The sequence below is a fragment of the Bufo bufo genome, chromosome 6, assembly GCF_905171765.1.
Source record: "Bufo bufo chromosome 6, aBufBuf1.1, whole genome shotgun sequence".
NCBI lineage: Eukaryota > Metazoa > Chordata > Amphibia > Anura > Bufonidae > Bufo > Bufo bufo.
The window spans coordinates 165,883,587-165,902,644 of NC_053394.1; the positions used below are offsets into that span (position 1 = coordinate 165,883,587).

Here is a 19,058-nt window from a genome sequence, read left to right on the forward strand (position 1 = left end):
TTCTGACATTCAGTTTGGAGTTCAGGAGATTGTCTTGACCAGGACCACCCCCCTAAATGCATTGAAGCAACTGCCATGTGATTGGTTGACTAGATAATTGCATTAATGAGAAATAGAACAGGTGTTCCTAATATTCTTTAGGTGAGTGTATATATATATATATTTTGTACACTTTTTTATAGCTCCCCCAATTCATAGGTAGGGTCTTCATAGGAAGACAGCTGTTGCAGCCTTCGATCATTGAGGAGCACCAAGGGTAAGTAGCGGGAGCCGATGCATGGTCACATTTCACCCAGGCACCTGAGGGGTTAAATGTGTGCAATGAAGGTTATCGTAAATAACATACATTAGCCCCAGGTGTCTGCTGTTTAAAACAGCACCCAGCAGCTATGGTGCTCACAATCGGCCGCCATATTTAAATACCCATCCACCAGGTGTATTTACGTTGGGTGGTCAGGAAGGGGGTTAAAGCATTGTACAGGGAGTCCTCATGGATCAGCATGGCGGAGTAATGTGCGCGTCTGTTAGGCCATTGTTGGTGTTGAGGGAAGCGAGCCTTGGAGGCTTCATTCGAAGTCGCTTTGTTCCAAACTTCGGAGTAATACTGTACAGTGATTCGTCTCTGTACAGTATTAGAATGTATGGGCTCCGAGGAGCCGGAGTTAGTTATTCACGAATGCGTGCGACTTCATTGAATAACTTCAGTAGCTGATTTTTAAAGTGGAAAATCAAGTTATAAAATAGTTTTCCTACTTTAAAAAGCAACTACCTGAGTTATTCAATGAAGCCTTGCGCAACTTCGTGAATAACTAACTTCGGCTCCTCGGAGCCCATACATTCTAATACTGTACAGAGATTAATCTCCGTACAGTATTTATTTACAAACGTTTGGGATGAAACATCTGAAGCTCGCTTCGCTCAACACTGACAATTATAGCCGTCTGCGCCCGTCTCTATGCACAGCTACAAGCGCCTAGAACACAGAGGAATGCCAATTAATATAACAAAAATGAAAGAAAGAGAAGTGAACAATTTTTTGGGTTCAACAATAGATTTTATTAAAACAGTAAAACCGGCAGCTTTCACTTTATATATGAATAAATATCAGGTACAGAGAACATACTGAAAAGCTGTTCTATTCAGTAAAACATGTCACATACAACGTGGCCTCCCCAGACAGCAGGCCCGCATACACCATCACACTGCGCCCCCGCTACCCCCCGCATACAATATTAAACTAGGCCCCTCCTCTCCATACAATATTAACAATGGCCCCCGCACCAATATTACTCACCCGCCCCTCTGCGCAATATTACTATGCCTCCCCCCATACAATATTACTCAGCCCCCCTGCACAATAGGGTTGTGACGTCAGCAGGTCCCTTACCAAATATAGTATTTAGCCATTACCTATTACAATGCCCCCCTGCATACAATATTTACAGCCCCCCTTGCACACGACATTACATGGCCCTCCACCTCTGCATACAGTCCTCTCCTCTCCTCTCCCTCCCCTCTATGAGTTATAAGCAGCCGTCCGTGACCTGCCCTGCAAACAGCCTGTGCTCTCCAGCTTCCGACCCTTCTATTCGTGCTGCCGATTCAGAGTCACGTGACCCAGTGATGACTTCAGGAGTCCGTTTCCCTGTATGGAGTTTATCCGCTACACACGTGGAACGCACATCCAGGAAGTGTCGTGGAACGCAAGCTGTGTATTTCCGGTAAACATCTTCCGGGGTCAGGTTCATGAGAAGCAGAGGGCAGAATCTGTGGTGAGTCTCGATTTATTAGACCTGGGGTGTTCCTAAGAGCCATAGTGTCTTTCTATCTAGACAATGTACATCGCCTATATTGTATGGCCTTATGAACATTGTGTATGCCCCAGCAGTTATTTACACTGTCCTTATATACAGTATATAGACCCCCAAATAAATGTGCTTTCATTTTATGTTATGGTATTATCTTATTTTACATAAAATATTCCGTATATACAGTGTATATCCATATATTAACCTATCCCACCCTTGTAAAGCTGGTGTATTATCTCAGTATGACCTATACTATCCCTATATACAATGGATGCTCCCATTATTATCTGTATTGTCCTTTTATACAGCAAATGCCCCCCATACTTCCTATACTACCCCGTGTGCTTTCATTATATATAGTGTGATCCTAAATATTACATATACTGTTATATACACTGTATAATTACTTATACTATTTTTGTATTCATTGTATGATCTCAATATTATATAACATGAATGGCCCCTTATATTCCCTGTATTACCTATACTGTCCTTATATACAGTGTACAATCCCTATATTTGCTATACTGTCCTTGTATATAGTGTACAGTCTCTATATTATCTATACTGTCCATATATATATATATTGTACAGTCCCTATCTGTACTTAAATACAATGTATGATCCCTATATACCTATCACTGCCCTCAAGGAACATTGTAAAATAAAATTAAAAATATTTTTTTTTATTAGGTATCTTGATAAACTCAAAGTGGGAAGGAGTAATCCTATATCAACCCAAAAAATTGTCACAAAATACATAATACTGAGGCACCCGAAGGGGGGTATTTATCACTGGCCAAGGTATTCAATCAAACAACCCCCACGTGTTCCCCTAGTAGTAATTGATCGGACCCCAGATAACTAAAATGTTTAGCTATCTACAGTTGATCATCATCTTATATATACAATGTAGCAGACTGAAATAATATTTAAATGTAACTGGTCCACTGAAGTGCTATTGGCCAGATGACTAATCAGTCGCTACTATGTATACAAAAATCAGCTGAAGATTGCTACTGGAGTATCCAAAGTTTGAGCATAGGGTATGGGCTATTTAACAGGCACCATTAACAAATGGCCTAGTAGGTATCCCATTTGAGGTGCATATGTCCCCAATCCCCTATTCACGCTCATACACCATATTCTATGGCTTCAGTAACAATAGCGGGCCGTTTGCGCCCTCTTTCAAATCACCGATGTAAGTGTGTATGTATAGCTCTACCTTAACATACGCTCTACGCGTTTCGCCATATAGGCTCATCAGGAGCTGCGGGTTATCCAGAGCACAAATAAACCAACACATACAATGCCCATCCGTCTCGTGTGGTGAGGCGTCGGCACTAGGGTGGCTACCCTAGCGCCGATGCCGCCGCCTCACCATATGAGACGGATGGCGTTGATGGTTGTCAGTTGTTTAGCAATAGTTGTAGAGCAGTGTTGCCCAACCTACGGACCGCGAAGCTGTGTCATGCGGCCCGTGCGACTTAGACTTTTCCCCCACATTCATCAGCGCAGTGAGCGCTTGTGAACGGTACACGGCAGTGCAGTGATGGCTGCACTTTGCCTGAAATAACTAAAAGAAAAGCTCCTTACAGCAATGAGCTTTGATAATGGTTGGTATAGGCACGCTCCGGAGCGATACAAGTCGGGTCAGGCAGGGAAAGCCGGCGGGGAGCTGGAAGGAGGAGGGGCCAGTCCAGGGGTGGCTGTTGTAAGGAGAGCGGGGTGCGCTGCCCCGAGGACCTTGGGAAACATGACAGGGCTTCTGGAGAGGTTAAGGAGCCATGGACTCATAGAAGCATAGAATGTGTCGGCAGAGATAAGAACCATTTGGCCCATCTAGTCTGCCCAATATACTGAATTACTATGGATAGCCCTGGGCCCTATCTTATATGAAGGATGGCCTTATGCCTATCCCATGCATGCTTAAACCCCTTCACTGTATTTGCAGCTACCACTTCTGCAGGAAGGCTATTCCATGCATCCACTACTCTCTCAGTAAAGTAATACTTCCTGATATTACTTTAAACCTTTGCCCCTCTAATTTAAAACTATGTCCTCTTGTAGCAGTTTTTCTTCTTTTAAATATTCTCTCCTCTTTTACATTGTTGATTCCCTTTATGTATTTAAAAGTTCTAGTCATATCCCCTCTGTCTCGTCTTTCTTCCAAGCAATACATGTAAAGGTCCTTTAATCTTTCCTGGCAAGTTTTTATCCTGCAATCCATGTACTAGTTTAGTAGCTCTTCTCTGACTCTCTCCAAAGTATCAATATCCTTCTAGAGATATGGTCTCCAGTACTGAGCACAATACTCCAAACGAGGTCTCGCTAGTGCTCTGTAGAGGTGGCTTGGAGCACCTCATGTGACTGGTCCCCGGTGACCCTGCTCCCCCCTCCTCCGGTCACCCCACTAGTGACCCTACTCCCCCTCCTCTCTTATCACCCCACTAGTGACCCTACTTCCCCTCCTCCTATCACTCCACTAGTGACCTTCCACCCCCTCCTCCTATCACCCCACTAGTGACCCTGCTCCCCCCTCCTCCTGTCACCCCACTAAGTGACCTGCTTCCCCCTCCTCCTGTCACCCCACTAGTGACCCTGCTTCCCCCTCCTCTGTCACCCCCACTAGTGACCTGCTGCTTCCGCCTCCTCCTGTCACCCCACTAGTGACCCTGCTTCCCCCTCCTCCTGTCGCCCCCACTAGTGACCCTGCTTCCCCCCTCCTCCTGTCACCCCACTAGTGACCCTGCTTCCCCCTCCTCCTGTCCACCCCACTAGTGACCCTGCTCCCCCCCCTCCTGTCACCTCACTAGTGATCCTGCTCTCTCACCTCTTCCTGTCACCCCACAGGAAGAAGCTGAACAGACTCACACCGACTATGATGGGAATCTATTCAGTTTCCGTTCAGGATCCTGTCTTTTTACCGGACACAAAAGTGCTGTATACAAGGCTTTTTTTGTCTGGTCTTTCAACAGAATCTACAACAGAGACTCCAAACACAGCTTCCACCACAGATTTGAAGGCCTACGTATTATGTATTTTTAGTAATGCTCCCACGTGCCCCCTCACAGTGTTTGAATTTCTTTCTGGCAAAGCTACCCCGCAAAATTTATACCATGTCTAGAGCGGCCCTCAGATGAAAAATGGTTGGGCACCACTGGTTTAGAGAAAACACAAGTGTGCTTACCAGATTGTGTTTTGAGGAGTCACAACAGCTGTAGAATCCTTGACTGGTTATTTGTACTCCCGACCAGTAGGGCAGTTGTCCTCGGCTGCAGCCGTGGTCCTTTATGCTGCTCTCGGGCAAACAACAGACCTAAATGGATAACTGGAAAAAGGCTTCAGGACCTTGGAGGGCGCTGCCAGGACTTCGTGAATGAAGATACATCAAGAACAATGTAATTGATAAAGAATCTTTATTCACAGTAGTCTACGTGTTTCAGGGGCTGAATTGCCCCCCTTCAGCAGAACTATGACATGATCCCTATATTACTTATACTGTCCTTACATAGTGTATGATCCCTATATAACCTAGTACTGTTCTTACATAGTGTTATGATCCCTATATATACATATACTGCTCCTTATATTACAGTGTATGATTCAATATAACCTATACTGTCCTTACATACAGTGTATGATCCCTATATTAAAAGAGCTTAGTGGTGAGCTGGCAAAACCGCTAACATGATTTATTTAACCAATCATAGTAACAGGATTCGTCCCGGGAAGATTGGAAAATTGGCAAATGTCGTGCCCATTCACAAGAAAGGTAGTAGGGAGGAATCGAGCAACTATAGACCAGTGAGTCTGACATCAATAGTAGGCAAATTAATGGAAAACCCTATTGAAGGATAGGATTGTGGAACATCTAAAATCCCATGATTGCAAGATGAAAAACAACATGGGTTTACTTCAGGGAGATCATGTCAAACAAATCTTATAGATTTTTTTGACTGAGGTGACTAAAAAAATAGACGGTGGAGGTGCAGTAGACATCGCATATCTAGATTTTAGTAAGGCTTTTGACATCTGTCCCACATAGAAGACTTATCAATAAACTGCAGTCATGAGTTGAGTGGATTAGGCAGTGGCTGAGTGACAGACAGGCAGAGGGTTGTAGTCAATGGAGAACATTCAAAACAAGGTCATGTTACCAGTGGGGTTCCACAGGGATCTGTACTGGGACCAATTTTGTTTAATATCTTCAATAAGTGATATTGCCAAAGGCCCCTCGATGGTAAGGTTTGTCTTTTTGCTGATGACACAAAGATATGTAACAGGGTTGATGTTCCTGGAGTGGAAACGCCAAATGAAAAGGATTTAGGAAAACTAGAAGGAATGGAATTTTAATGTGGATAAGTGTAAGATAATGCACCTGGGGCGTAAAAACCCAAGGCAGAATTATAGAATATTTGACACGAGTCCTGACTTCAGTATCTGAGGAAAGGGATTTAGGAGTAATTATTTCAGAAGACTTAAAGGTGGGGAAGACAATGTAATAGAGCAGCACGAAATGCCAGCAGATACTTGGATGTATAGGGAGAGTATAAGCAGTAGAAAGAGTGAAGTGCTTATGCCGCTGTACAGAACACTGGTGAGGACCTCACTTGGAGTATTGTGACGCGTACTGGAGGCCATATCTCAGAAGGATATAGATACTCTAGAGAGAGTTCAGAGAAGAGCTACTAAACTAGTACATGGATTGCAGGATAAAACTTACCAGGAAAGGTTTAAAGGACCTTAACATGTATAGCTTGGAAGAAAGACGAGACAGAGGGGATATGATAGAAACTTTTAAATACATAAAGGGAATCAACTCAGTAAAAGGAGGAGAGCTTATTTAAAAGAAGAAAAACTACCACTAGAGGACACAGTTTTAAATTAGAGGGGCAAAGGTTTAAAAGTAATATCGGGAAGTATTACTTTACTGAGAGAGTAGTGGATGCATGGAATAGCCTTCCTGCAGAAGTGGTAGCTGCAAATACAGAGAAGGAGTTTAAGCATGCATGGGATAGGCATAAGGCTATCCTTCATATAAGTTAGGGCAGGGGACTATTCATAGGATTCAGATATATTGGGCAGACTAGATGGGCCAAATGGTTCTTATCTGCCGACACATTCTATGTTTCTATATTACCTATACTGTTCTTCTATACACTCTATGATCCCATATTACCTATACTGTCCTTATATACAGTGTTCAATCCCTATATTACATATACTGTCCTTAAATACAATGTGTTGATCCCTTTATTACCTATACTGTCCTTACATAGTGTATGATCCCCTATATTACCTATTACTGTCCTTGCATAGTGTAGGATTTCTATATTACCTATATTGTCTTTATATACAGTGTACAATCCCTATATTATCTATACTGTCTTTATATACAATGTATGATCCCTATATTACCCATACTATTCTTATATACAGTGAATGATCCCTATATTACCTATACTGTCCTTCTATACGGTGTACAATCCCTATATTATCTATACTGTCTTGATATACATTGTATGATCCCTAATTACCTATACTGTCCTTCAGTGTATGAATCCCTATATTACCTATATTGTCTTTATATACAGTGTATGATCCCTTATATTACATATGCTGTCCTTATTTACAGTGTACAATCCCTATATTATCTATACTGTCTTTATATACAATGTATGATCCCTATATTACATATGCTGTCCTTATTATACAGTGTACAATCCCTATATTATCTATACTGTCCTTGATAGTACAATGTATGATCCCTAATTACCTATACTGTCCTTATATTCAGTGTAGATCCCTATATTACCTATACTGTCCTTAAATACAATGTATGATCCCTATATTACCTATACTGTCCTTCAGTGTATGATCCCTATATTACCTATATTGTCTTTATATACAGTTGTATGATCCCTATATTACATATGCTGTCCTTATTTACAGTGTACAATCCCTATATATCTATACTGTCTTTTTATACAATGTATGATCCTATATTACATATGCTGTCCTTATTTACAGTGTACAATCCCTATATTATCTATACTGCCCTTATAGACAGTGTACGATCCCTAATATTACCTATACTGTCTTTATATACAGTGTTCGATCCCTATATTACCTATACGGTCCTTCTATACAGTGTACAATCCCTATATTACCTATACTGTCCTTATATACAGTGTATGATCCCTATATTACCTATACGGTCCTTCTATACAGTGTACAATCCCTATATTACCTATACTGTCCTTATATACAGTGTATGATCCCTATATTACCTATACTGTCCTTATATACAGTGTACAATCCCTATATTACCTATACGGTCCTTCTATACAGTGTATGATCCCTATATTACCTATACGGTCCTTCTATACAGTGTATGATCCCTATATTACCTATACGGTCCTTTCTATACAGTGTATGTTCCCTATATTACCTATACTATCCTTCTATACAGTGTATGATCCCTATATTACCTATACGGTCCTTCTATACAGTGTACAATCCCTATATTACCTATACTGTCCTTATATACAGTGTACAATCCCTATATTACCTATACTGTCCTTATATACAGTGTATGATCCCTATATTACCTATACGGTCCTTCTATACGGTGTACAATCCCTATATTACCTATACTGTCTTTATATACAATGTATGATCCCTAGATATTACCTATACTGTCCTTTAGTAGACAGTGTACGATCCCTATATTACCTACACGGTCCTTCTATACAGTGTACGATCCCTATATTACCTATACGGTCCTTCTATACAGTGTACAATCCCTTATTACCTATACTATCCATGATGCAGCGTGTGAAATTTCTGATTTGCTAGATCCACCCTAGTCAGTGGTATGTGCGAAAAGGGTATGCTCACACAACTTTTTTTGGGTGCAGATTTTGAAGCATGTTCCCATGTGACATCTACATCCATGCATGCTAAAATAAGGTTTTTGAAACCCCGTTCACATGAATCAGAAAAATTCTAAAAAATGCACCTTGCAAAAAAACGTGCGCAGTCCATTTATATCAAGTGGAAGACGTGAGGATCAGCTCTACTGAATGACAATGGGGTGAGTCCAGCGCAGAAATCCGAGGGTCAGCCTCTGCTTTCTGGTGTGGAAAATCCAAGACAGATTTATGGTTCAATAGATTTTATTATTATTATCTATTACAATCATAATCCAAGTCAGATTTAAAGGGGTTTCCAAGACTAAAGCTTTTAACAGACCTCTTCAGAGTTTCTTCTTCCAGCATGAAGCAGCATCCCTAAAGACATGGAGGCAGATTTATTATGAAGATATGGCACTTTTATGGCATTAAATAGTTGCAAACTGCCCGATTGTGACTGTTTCAACAGCACTTGCACAAAAGTTTTGCGCAAGTGTCGTTTCTCCATCTGCCTCACCACTTTCCTCGAAAAAGGAGTGTGGTGGGGGACCGGAATTGGCCACATTTATTATCTTCTACGCCAGAAGAACCACTAAAATCTGCGTGAGCCAGGGACTGGTGTAGTTTATCGGTAGAGACGCACGGGGGTGCCGGATGCTGCGCCCTAATTTATGGCAAACCATACTTCACAGACTCCTTTTTAAAATATGCTCCTTTGTTCTCTGTGGAGGGACCACACAAATACAGCCCACTATGAATAGAACTTCCCATCAACTGGTATAATCTTCCTTCTCACAGAAATTGTAATGTGAACATTTCCCCTCCTGTTTTGTTTTCAGGTTCCGATGAATTAAAGATGGGCCATTGTAGAAACTGACATGTCAAGGAAACATTTAGAGTGTAAAATCATTGCTATCATTTCCAGGAGCCGGACTAAAGATGGATAGTGAAAGGATATTAAACTTACCTTGAAGATTATCTACCTGCTTACTGGAGAGGTAGGGGATTACGGCAAATTTGTCCCAGGACAAATACTCTCCAGCGTTCTCCGGGAATTTAAGGGGTTGTCCGGGTTCAGAGCTGAACCCGGACATACCCATATTTTCACCTGATGCTAACTTCAGAGCATCTCATGCTCCGATGCGCTCCCTTGCCCTGCGCTAGATCGCGCAGGGGCACGGCTCTTCCGCCCAGCAGTGTGTTCGGTGACGTCACTGGCTCTGATGGGCGGTCCTTAGAGCTGCCCTAAGGGCCGTTTTACTGGCTAGGGCAGAGCTAAAGCCCGCCCATCAGAGCCGGTGACGTCAACGGGCTTTCTGGCAGCCCCATGGAGAGCCCGGTACGTCACCGGAACTCCTGAAAATGCCTTTGCCCTGCGCAATTTAGGAGAGCATCGGAGGCAAAAGAGAGCATCAAGTGGGGCTGCCTGGGTGAAAATGAATGTATGTCCGGGTTCAGCTCTAAACCCTGACAAATCCTTTAAGAAAATGAAAATACTTACATATTACTTTATTATAAATATATCCCCTATTACCTTTCATTACTTACAATGGCTCATTTTGCCTGGGGAGCAATCATTAGGAGGAATAAAATGGCCGCCATCCTATTAGTACACATAAAACCCGTCCTAATCACACAGCAGCACACGTTACTTCACAACACTGAGCTAAAGAGCTGCCTCATCCTCCTCTCTGGTTGTCAGGAATTATGATCCTGAATACAGTTTAATGTGATCTTGAGCTGAATCTCTGTAGGAATGGGGATCATGAGGAGACTTGAAGTCAGGGGGCATACATTGAAATCATGGGCCCCATAGCAAAACTCAGTTTTGGGGCCCCTCCCTCCCTGCACATTATATGTTCTTGCTGTCTCTACAGAATTCAGCACACAGGACATCTGAGGTTCCTCACTTTTCTATCATCCTTCCCCTTCTTGTGCCCCAACTTGTCATCCTGCTGCCATCCCCAATACTGTGACTCTGTGCTCCCCAAGGACCCCAAATACTATTTAAATTATACTGCCATAAAGACAGTCCCCCATAATATTAGTTCTTATTACTGCCCTGAATATTAATAGAGCTCGCCTACAGTACCACAAAAAGCAACCCCCTTATTAGTAATGACCTCCATATTGTGCTTAATAACAATACCCCTCATAATAATAATTCTCCCAAAGGGGGTCCCCTAGTAGAAATAAAACCCCCTATAGTGCCACCAGCAATAACAAGGCACCCCTTTAAAGCCCCTAGTGGGAAGAAGTTATAGTGTGCCTCCTATAGTGGCCCCAGTATTTTATAAAGCCCAGTTGCAGTGCCCCCTGTATAGTATATATAATGGTCCTATAGTATATATACAATGGCCCCCTCTTTACTACATATAATGCACCCCTCTGTATTGGCGCTATATATATATATGTATATGTGTGTGTGTGTGTTATATATTTATATACTGTTGATAATTATAATTATTTTGAGGACAGCGTGCGTGCGTATATTGTTTAGGTTCCACTAATATACAGACACATATTATAGAGCGCTTTGCAACTGGTTAAAATTAATTTCTAAATTATAAATATTTAAAAATAGAAATATACATTTGTATCAAGATTTTAATACACAAATCCTGATATTTTAAGGAATAGAGTAGTATGTAAATGCCTTGAATTTATTTATTTATTTCAATTAAGAAATCATAATCCCCCCAAGCAGACCCCCCTCCCTGCCATGAGCTCTGCTTGCTTCTGATGCTTACTGTGCACCAGGCAGAGTACATGGGGGAGGGAGGGGGGTCCTGCCTAGGGCACAATGTCCTCTATATACACAGCAGCAAACAGAGTTCATGGGGGGGGGGGACCCCTACCATGAACTCTGCTTGCTACTAAACTTGTTTTATTAACTTAATGCAGCGTGTTACTCACTCAATCTCTGTCGTGCGTCCAGTCAGCCTTCCACTGAGCCAGGCAGGGTCAGCGTGGTGACACACATGGGAGCAGGAGAAGTTCTCACTCTCCCGATGCTGGCTTCTGTATCTGTCAGCTGCACTTGGCTAGCCAATCATCAGCAGGGCTCTTAGCACTGCTTAATACTAATGAGCTAGTTCAGCGTTCAGCTGACGGAGGAGAGAGAACTCTCTCTTCAGCTTCCATTGAGGACTGTCTGTGTATGTGCCTGTCCCGGCTGCCGGATTTACAAAGTTTTGTAAGGGGACAGGGGGGCACTGAACACAGGAAAGCAGGGGCCCACTGGAGCCCCAAGTAGGGACTCAAGCAGCAGCTGTTGTTGTGGTAGTATAATTAGGGGAGCGGGGCCTTCCATCCACTTGGGGCCCCACCATGTGCTTTCCGCATCCGAATGTCTGTTCCGCGGGCCCCCACAAAAAATAGAACATGTCCTATTGTCGGTTTTGTAAACAAGAATAGGCAGTTCTATAGAGGGCAGGACATATCGTTACACAAAATGCAGAACGCACACAGGCATTCTCTGTGTTTTGGAGATCCACAATTTGCAGACCGAAAAATGTCTGCGGCCAAAAAACGGCACCATGCCGCAACTTGTAAGCCCCCTCTGGTGACAATAACCATACATCCCAATATCAAGATGACTGTTAAGGAAAGGACATAATTTACTAAAAGTATTTTGACTGCACATTATCTTTCAATACGTAGGATTATGCACCCGTGAAGAAAACATCTGGTGAGTGTGAAAGGAGGAGCAGAAATCAAAGCCAGTCACAAAAACATCTCACTCACTGATACATGAGAAGAACAAGGATTCAGTAGATCCTAGATCTCACCAACAAGATCATTGAGCTGCTGACTGGAGAGGTGAGCCACTGCTGGGATATTAACACTAGCACAAGGGATAGTGCATCTAGGTCATCAGAAGTGACAAACCGTTAGACTGTCTCTGTTGCCTGTAGCAAGCAATCAGAGCTCAACTTCATTTCTTAAACGGCTCTGAAAAATATAAGCGGAGCACTGATTGGTTACTATGGGCAACAAAGCCAGCCTTACTGTTAGTTTTAATAAATGAGACAATTTAATGTATCCAGATGAATGCTGTATCATTGTGTGTCAGGTTCCTGTAGATGCGAAGATGTCACTGTCTACTTGTCCATGGAGGAATGGGAGTATTTAGACGGGACACAGGATCTCTACAAAGATATCATAAAGAATGACCAACACCCCACCTTATCACCTGGTAAGTGATGATTAAAGCGTACCTTACCTTTCAACAAACTTTGAGGTACATGAGAAATAACACTTGTGTCTGGCATATTTTAGCAGTTTGTGCACACTGAATGTCTAGTTTAAAGTTTTCCCAGATCTGGTGGCTATCCTGCCATCCACTGCACACAGAAAGTAGAGAAGACTCTGCTTCCTAATCTTCTCTTATTCACTCAGAAGCAGCTCCAGGATCATGGAGGATATTACAGAAAAGTACTGGACCTGTAGTGATATGAACAGATACACATTGGACTGAGATATAAACTTCATATTAGCAAACTAAACTAAAAAGCATTTAGGGAAGGGAGTCGAGAGATAAACAGCTGATAACATGAAGACACGACATTTCACTCTGATAAGATATATTACAAAGTTTCTTATGGCTGATTGCACATTGATTGATGTGTGAAAAGTTAGTGACCATTTATTGAGCATTGGCAATTGAGGTTGCCGGTTGTATTACCCAGATCATCCCTGATCCATAAGAAAGGTGTGCATATCTATGGATAATACAGAGCAGGTCTTGTACAATTGAAGGGGTTTCTATGCAATGAAAATAGCATTTTAAATTAAGTATTGCAATATACATGCAATAAAAATATTGTTCAGTTTTTTTTTTTATGTGCAATACATTTTCCTCTCTAGTAGAGCCCCTGCTGTTTATCCTTCTTGTCCATTTTCTCCTGAATTCAGTGGTGGACTGCCATGCTTAGTGCTGGTGTAGTGATCACTTACTGAAGCATGAAGCAGCCCAGATACCTTCCATTTATTCATCTCTACCTCTAAATTCATAGAAATATATAGCTATATCTCTCTGGACAGCGGAGAAGGAAATTGGGTGGGGGCATTACATGTCATATATATCTCTGGGGCTATATGTAGGGCTGTTTTCTATTCCAGAATTGGAAGTAGTTAACAAAACCTAATGGCAGTGAATCTGATTGAGCCTCCTAACCCCACCCACTACCCATCCCTGGCCCATCCTCCTGTCCTGGCTCCTCCCCCATTTGCCAAAAAAGAAATGTATACATCGGTCGTACGTATTCATACTGACCCAGATAATGAAGGGCACAGGTCATTTTTGCCGCAAAGGGAATGCCGTAGGAATAAAACGGTGGAGAAATTAGAATTTTTTTGCCAGCTTCACACTACATTGTATGCCATATAGCCCCTCATACAACTAGTGAATGAAAAAATAAAAAAAAGTTATGGCTCAAGGAAGATAGAGAAGAAAAAAGGAAAATGAAAAAAATGAAAAAAAAAAAAAAAACTCTGGTATCCTAAGGTTTAAAGGGGCTATCTAACCCCTGATTATGCCCCCCCAAATGCCAGGCACCTAGCATGCAGAAATTAATTATGCCCAGTGGGGGGGGTGCAGCCAATAGCAGGCAGCGACGGAAATGAGCCTCCCTAGTGTCACCCACAATGCTAGGGAAGCTCGTTCCCATCGTAGTCTGCTATTGACTGCCCCCCCATGTCTCTGGATGTCTTCCTCTGTGTGACAGGAGGGAGGCAGTGGCGGCTGTGCGGGCATCAGGAGCAATGCGGGTCCTGGGGAATGAGGTAAGTAAGGTGCCTGGGCATTTTGGGAGGTATTATAGGGGTTAGATAGCCCCTTTACTCCTTGCTGCTGATGCATTCCCCCCCCCCCCCCCCCAGGTGACTGATGTGCTGGGGGGGTCCCCAGAGGGAATGCATCAGCAGCAAGGAGTTAAAGGGGTTATCTAACCCCTATAATGCCCCCAAAAATGCCCAGGCACCTTACTTACCCTCATTCCCTGTCATCCCGCATTGCTCCTGATGCCCGCACAGCCACAATTGCCTTCCTCCCGTCACGCAGATGAAAAAATCCAGACGACATGGGGGGCAGTCAATACAGTGCCTGTTGTGCCTGCCCAATGCCTCCAAATACTATACTGTAGGAATAGCGCATTATAGACAGCCCCCCCTATAGTAACAGTGGTCTCCAAATTTTTAATTATACTAAATTATTCTCTCAAGAGTGCCCCACCCTAATTATAAAGCCCCTTATAGGGTCCCCCAGTAGCTTAAATGCCCTGTATTGTGCCCCCAGTAATTGAAATGATCGTGTCTTTAGTGTCCCTAGTAGCCTAAAACCGTTCCCCTATAGTTGCCCCCCCCCCACACCTCACCTGTCACAGTCATGCTAGACCAGTTGCAGTCCAGTGGACAGAGTGTGCATCTGGCCACAGTCTGACGTGTCTTACCACGTGGGAAATAAAGCTGCGCTTTCATTGGTGCAGGACTCCACCTTCTGAGCTTCCGGCTCAGCACAGACCCAGGCCAGCGACTTCCTTATCTCCCTTGCGGGCACCACGTGAGCGGAGAGGATACGCTGGGTGCGGGCCTCTGTGTGTGAGCCGGAGGAAGAAACACATGTGGGCGCCTCTTAACTACATAGACTAGGGGGCAGGGCCTTCCATGCGGTCCGGGCCCCCCAGCAATGGCCGTAGTCTGCCTATATTGGCAGTAGGCACTGGCAGTGCTTCCTTAGATATGCAGGTGCTTGATAATTTGACCCCGGCTCTATAACCCCTTGATGCAGTGATCAGTAGCGACAGAAGTAATTGCAGTGTATTATACAAGTGATCACATAGTTAACCCTTTCAGGAGCTGGCCTTTTTCCATTTGAGTTTCTGTTTTTTACTTCCACCCTTCCCAGAGCCATAGCTTGTTTTATTTTCCATTCACGTTGCCATATGAGGGGCTGGTGTTTTTGTGGGACAAGTTTGTACTTTCTAATGGCACCCATTTAATATTGTAAACTATGTAGTGGGAAGCTGGAACAAAATTCCAAATGGGGTTGAATTGAAAAAAAACTATTCTGCCAGTTTTATGGCTTTCATTTTTACATTCCCTATGTGGTAACTGATCTGTTCCCTTCATTGTATGGGTCAGTACGACTTTACAGCGATACCACATTTGTATAGATTTAGGTAGCGGTGACATGGTTTTATTCACTGACCACTTTGTCATCATGGCAGCATCCTTTTGTGTGCAGGCGCTGGATCAATTCAGCTTCCGTCTGTGTAGAAAAGGAAATAACCATGGGCTGGAAAGTAAGTCGTCAATGAGTAAACCTCGTTGCCGCCACCATTTTGCTAGGGCCAATGTTACAACACGTTCATCAGCCCCCGTCATACAATGTACATCACTGTGTTTGGTGAGCATGGAGAAGGCTGTGGCGGTGCCTTCTCAAACAGCCTGATCAGTGGGGGTCCTGGGTATCAGATCAGGTACTGGTGACCTATTTAAATCTTGCAAAACCATTTTAATGACCAGACACTATTTTTGTGATTTAGCAGATGTAGTTTAATGGCTTTTTATTAATGTTTCTTAGGTATATATATATATATATATTTTTTAAACTATAATACCTTATTTTTTTTTAAATATTCAAACGGACACCAAAATAAATTATTGAAATGGCTTCCCTCTTTTGTGTTAGTTGTGTATGTGTTGTTTTTATGTGTACAGGGCAACTATGGCAATAGTTTCAGTTGATGTGGGCATTTATGTTTTTCTATTTCTTTATTTTATTTGTATTTTACCAAAGGAACCTCAGTTACAAGGGAAAACAGGCCTTTGTGGCATTCTACACAGGCATAGCTGATTGGGGGGGGGGGGGGGGGGAACAACCCCTTTAAGTCAGCATACAGGAAGAGGTTGCACTTTATTTTTATCATGGTCTAAAACTGAAATATGAAGTGACCCCCTCCAAAGGCTTGCTGTCACAATTTAGTCAACACCCTTCTTAATTGATTTCATATATTTCCTTTCCTGCGCCCTTCGCCATTGGCAATGGTGTCAAGGCTAGTTTAAAACAGTGATAGCCTGTTAAATATTCTGAAACTTGTACATATTGATTCATAGTTTGGTCTTTAGCCTCCTCGTAGCTTATAATTGGAATACAGTTTATAAAAATTAAAACAACCATGTTTGAGGACCTAAGTAGGTGATCTAATCAAATTGTACTTTGTCCATCAGATAAATATGTCAACAGGGAAACACCAAGAATATCTTGTGTTACTCCTAGCTCACCGGATAGTAGAAATGATCCTAAAAGTAAAACTGACAATGAACTGGAAGCGGGACACTTATGGCTGGTTAAAAAAAGCAAGAAGAGAACTAGTCACCATGAAGAACCAGGGAATGAAGGAAAGACTGTATCTGACACAGACATTTCCAGAAATACAAAATGTAGATCTACTTGCACACGTCACTTGTCATATCCACAATGTCCTTCTCCTGATATTGAGAAGAAAACAAACTCATGTGATGGAGCAATTCTCACAGACCTACAAAACCTATAAACCCACAGATTATACAAACTATCCACTGACTCATATTAAAGAGGAACCGGTCTCATGTGATGAAGGTGATACCACAGATGCTAAGATTTATACACAGACAGATCTTAGACAACAGTACCCATCTCCTCGTGTTAGGGAGGAAACAGCCTCTTGTGGAAGTATCACAGACCTTGAGTTCATTACACCTACAGATCCTACACAACTATATTCTTCTATTCGTATTGAGGAGGAACCAATTTCATGTGATGACAACATCACAGATACGGACATTTATACATCCACAAATCATAGTCATCACTACCCTTCTATTCTTATTGAGGAGGAACCAGACACCTCTGATAGAGGAAACCTCACAACCATTTATACTCCCCCAGATCCTAAACAACAATATCCAGCTCCTCATATAAAGGAGGAACCAGTTTCATGTGACGGTGGAGACCTCACAGACCCCAACATTTATACACCTATAGATAATACACAACATCACCCATTCATTCGTATTAAGGAGGAACCAGTCTTCTGGGGAGAAGAAAGTCTTACAATACCCTCTAGCAATGCACAATTTGATTATACCTCTCCTCAGGATATTAATGGTGCAGAATTTATTGAATACATAAGCATACACGGAAAGACACATGATTATGGTGACTACAGCAACCAGTTATTTTTCAATTCTAAGCTTGTCAAGTCTGAAAAAATCCCAGCAGACCAGTACACATTGTACAAGTACGGAAAGTGTTTTTCAGAACCTTCAACTCTTTTCACCCATCATCGGATTAGTAATTCAGAAGTACCTTTTAACTGTTCATACTGTGGGAAGAGTTTTGTGTATTACACACATCTCATGACGCACCAGAGAATCCACACAGGAGAGAGACCGTATGCATGTTCTGTCTGTGGAAAGCGGTTTGCACATAATCTATCTCTGGTCGACTCCTCAGCGGATACATACAGGAGAACGTCCCTACGTTTGCTTCCATTGTGGGAAGTGTTTTACTAAAAAATCTAACTTGACGACCCACAACCGCATTCACACAGGAGAAAGGCCTTATTCCTGCACCAAATGTGGGAAATGCTTTGGAAGTAAGAGCCATTTTAATAGACATGTAAAAATCCACAAAAAAGAAACAAGTCGTTTTTAAGCCTTCGAAAGTACCAGCTTTCTTGTGTTGGGACCATGTGAGGTGAGTCTGAGTGGCACATTATTTTAACATTTGGTACATTAGCTAGTTTATATTAAATTATTTAAATAAAATATGTTTTTAATCAATTTCTAATGAAGTTATAAAACTATCAATGACGTGGATGAAAAAAAAATGTTTTATAGACTCTGGCTGAAAGTTAAGTAGTTTTATTAACTTTTTAGTATTATTATTGTTTTTTATGCCGTCTTTATATGTTCATTTGAGGAATGTAAAAAAAAAATAAAAGGCAATAAAATGTAAACCTTATTTGCAAACATTGACGTTAAAGGGACAAACGTAAATAAACCAGATGAAAACGTGACAGGATTTGATTTGGTCAATGTCATTACATCAAGAAGGTTATCCTTTAACTCAAGTGTTACAGGTGAAAATGAGGTTGTCAAAGCCCCACCCCAATCAAATTATGGTCTCCTGTTTTAATAGTAATTAGTCAGCTAGAGCTATGATGATGATTAAAAGGGGGTGGTCCGGAGGATAAATAATTCTAAGAAAAGGGACAGAACAGGTTGAAAAACAACAAACAGTACTTACCTCACTACTACTGCCATTCTGTTCTTTATTGGGTCTTCT

At 42.1% G+C, this 19,058-nt stretch overlaps 1 protein-coding gene across 1 annotated transcript; it reads left to right on the forward strand.

Moving 5' to 3' along the window:
* The first annotated feature begins 1,730 nt into the window (after window positions 1-1,730).
* On the forward strand, window positions 1,731-18,789 carry LOC121004120 (gastrula zinc finger protein XlCGF48.2-like). The gene is made up of 5 exons (XM_040436247.1): window positions 1,731-1,772; window positions 9,565-9,723; window positions 12,389-12,547; window positions 12,801-12,923; window positions 16,958-18,789. Exons 4-5 carry the CDS (start codon window positions 12,897-12,899, stop codon window positions 18,281-18,283), a joined length of 1,353 nt encoding a protein of 450 aa, XP_040292181.1. The 5' UTR covers window positions 1,731-1,772; window positions 9,565-9,723; window positions 12,389-12,547; window positions 12,801-12,896; the 3' UTR covers window positions 18,284-18,789.
* The last annotated feature ends 269 nt before the right edge of the window (window positions 18,790-19,058 follow it).